Consider the following 3,162-nt stretch of genomic DNA (forward strand, 5'->3'; position numbering starts at 1 on the left):
TAAGAAAGGCATCAGCTATTATGAGAGGCCAAATAAAGTTCTGAGCACAGTCAATACCAGAGTACCCATCAACACCAATACCTTTTCATCCAGGAGTAAATTGGCTGAACTCCTCAAGTCCTTTTTACTTACAGATTATCCGCAAAACTGCCACTTGCAGAATCTCAAACCTTCTGTTTTGCAGCTAGAAGGCAACATATCCTGGAAGTCAAACACTCCCACCTCAGCCTAAAGGTAGCTTCTCGGTCCTGGTTCTCTGTCGGTTCCTTCACGTTGGTTCCTCCTCGTTGAATCATCAGGTATAAACAGTGGAAGTCAGGCCTTTCACAATTTCAGGGACAACTGCCTTTTAGAAAGCACCTCTCTTTTGCCTGAACTTCTCCAGTCGCTTCTCAGTGTAGCAAGTGTTACTGAAAGGCTGGAGACCAGAGGCTGAGGAAAAGTTCTCCGACATTAGGCAGAAAAGCCCTAGTGCTTTCTTCTGCCCCATTTATATTGCATTGACTGGAGAAGACAGCTAACTGTCTCTGCCTTTCAGCTCTGGCAAGATGATCAAATCCTTCAAGCAAACATTTCTGTCCCTGGATCTGCAGTCCCCTCGGTGGAGCTCAGCAGAGACAATGGTAACTGCTAAAGGCCCAGGGAACAGAGCTCTCTGCAGCCAGGGTGCTGCAGAGCTAAGGGGATTTGGGGTGCTGTCTGATGAGCGTGGAGGAGCATGGGAAGCGTTACTACAGACGCTGTTCACAGCTAATTGCAAGGGGGGAGAGAAACACCCATTTATAAGCTCTGAGGCACTCAGCCTAAGGCAGAATAGCATGATTTTGCAAAGCGAGGCATCAAGCAGTTTGACATTGCTGCAGACTCTAGGTGTACCCCAAAGAGACTGCCCAGTGTTACCTCACTGCAACGATGTTTTCATGTCAATTTGGAAAAAGTAGCTATGAATTTGTCATCTTTAATATTCACCTCATAGTTACTGTAACTTTTGCTACCTTTCAGGCAAAGGATTATGAACTGCGTCAGTATGAGACAGCGAAGTGGGTCAGCACAGTCATTAAAGGAGAGACCCAGAAAGAGGCGATGCGCCAGGGCTTCTGGAAACTCTTCCACTACATCCAAGGGAAGAATGAGAAAGGTAAAACATGCTGGTTTTGAACTGCAAGAAGCAAAAGGGGGAGATGAAGCCGAGTAGTACAAGACAGTAGATGACTGGCGGAACACAGCAGGTTCCCCTTCTGGTCTAACAACCATGTGCCTCCGTTTATACCCATGAGGCTGCTTTGGTTTCTGCTTTTAGGATGTCTGCATCACCCTTTACAGCAGCATTCAGGCACTGTCTTTGCTTGCAGCGTAAGACTTTATTTTCCCCCTCTCCTTTAGAAATGAAGATTGACATGACTGTGCCAGTGACATGCCTGATAAAATCTGGCTGTGCAGACTTCAAGATCTCTTTCTTTGTGCCATTTGAACATCAGGACTCCCCACCACAGCCCACTGACTCTGATGTGTTTATTGAAGAGCGGAAGGCAGCAGCTATCTTTGTCCGGTAAGCAAATGAAGGTAGCTACTGAAACAGGTTGAGCTATTTTGAGCCTGGACTACTTTACTGCTGATTTTTAACTGTGGATATATCCTGCTGTTCAGAGCCTTGATTGACAGAACTTGAACATTTAGAAATCCTTCCTCTGCTTAGATGTCTTACTAAGAAGAAGGAGAAATGACCAAGTTTTGAAACTTTTTTTTTCAGATTCTTGAATATTGGTTTTGTAGAAACAGATCCTGTGCTATAAACACACCTAAACCTCTGCCCCAGCCCCCTTTATTTTTTAGTCCCAAACTCCCACAAAACCTGCATGGCAGTTCTTTATTACAGGAAAAGCACCCAAAGCTACACTTGCCCTCTCTGCATGTATTAAAGCCACAGGTAACAATGTCAGCTAACACTCTCAGAATTGCCAGCAACTCATAAAGGTTGGGTTTTTTTTAATCCAACCTTTTAAAGTAGCACACATAGCCGTGCACTCCCCGACAGCTCATTCTGCATAGTTTACCTAGTAACTGCAAATTGCATCAGAAGCACTCAAACACTGCATACTTTGCAAGCCTGACACTTTTAGTGAAAATAAAAAGCCTGAAAACAGTTTAGACTCTAGCTCAAACTCCTATGAACTTGATAAGAACTCCTCCCTTTTCCTTTCCATCAGGTCCTTTGGTGGATTTGCCTCCCCAGAAAAATATGCTGAGGAAGCTGAAGTCTTGGCCAGAATCTTAAGAAACAGAGGCCAACCATTCCATGAAGATTTCTTCTATACTGCAGGCTATGACAGTCCCTTTAAGCTCTTTAACAGGCACAATGAAGTGTGGTATTTCAAAAAGTAAGGTGGGAAAGGAATATTAAGAGGCTACTAATCAGCTCTGGATGAAAACAGACCTATTAATTGCTTTTGCTTTAGTGAAGAAGAGATTTAATTTGCACATGGACACAGGATCACATCTAATTCATTCTCTAGGATGAAATACTATTCTGGCTAAAAAGATTTCAGCTCATTTTACAAGATATAATTTAAATACAAGTAGATTGTACCAGCTGGAGTGGGACAGAGATGCAACTCAAACCTACTCCTCTTACTGAAAGATTCTAGGGAACACTAATGATCTGAAAATATTCCTGCAGAACAGCTTGGGTATCTAGTTTTACTTCTCATTAGAAGTGTTACAGCAATAGCTCAAGTGTTATGGAGAATGAATTCTTCATAGAGCTGACTCTTCCCATACTGGTAGCATTCCCAAGACACAAAAGAAGATGGGAGAAATATAGTAAATGCGTTTTTCAGAGAAGAAACCTGTCATTCATGAGTTTTGAAAAGCAACAACCCCTTAGGCAAGCCCTAGCACCTCATAAGCATTAGTACTTATCCCCCACCTCTCTGCTCAAATATTTTTTCCCCTCATGAAGGCTGGACAGTCTTACTCCAGACTAATGCCAGTGTTTAGACTACAATTAGATTAAGGGTCCAGTGGAAAAGGGTTAACTGTGTCCAAGCTGTATGCTTAATTCTGTGCACATCATCTGCTGTTGCTTCATGAAGCAGGCTCTGTGCCTCTATGGAGGAGCTATTCTATGACTAGTCTTTGAGTGAGATACTTTATCTCTTAAGG

General features: G+C 43.1%; 1 protein-coding gene across 1 annotated transcript; it reads left to right on the forward strand.

Moving 5' to 3' along the window:
• The first annotated feature begins 538 nt into the window (after window positions 1-538).
• HEBP2 (heme binding protein 2) lies at window positions 539-2,570 on the forward strand. The gene is made up of 4 exons (XM_010289443.1): window positions 539-623; window positions 1,003-1,138; window positions 1,384-1,549; window positions 2,208-2,570. Exons 1-4 carry the CDS (start codon window positions 549-551, stop codon window positions 2,380-2,382), a joined length of 552 nt encoding a protein of 183 aa, XP_010287745.1. The 5' UTR covers window positions 539-548; the 3' UTR covers window positions 2,383-2,570.
• The last annotated feature ends 592 nt before the right edge of the window (window positions 2,571-3,162 follow it).

The sequence above is a fragment of the Phaethon lepturus genome, unplaced genomic scaffold (assembly GCF_000687285.1).
Source record: "Phaethon lepturus isolate BGI_N335 unplaced genomic scaffold, ASM68728v1 scaffold8146, whole genome shotgun sequence".
Lineage (NCBI taxonomy): Eukaryota > Metazoa > Chordata > Aves > Phaethontiformes > Phaethontidae > Phaethon > Phaethon lepturus.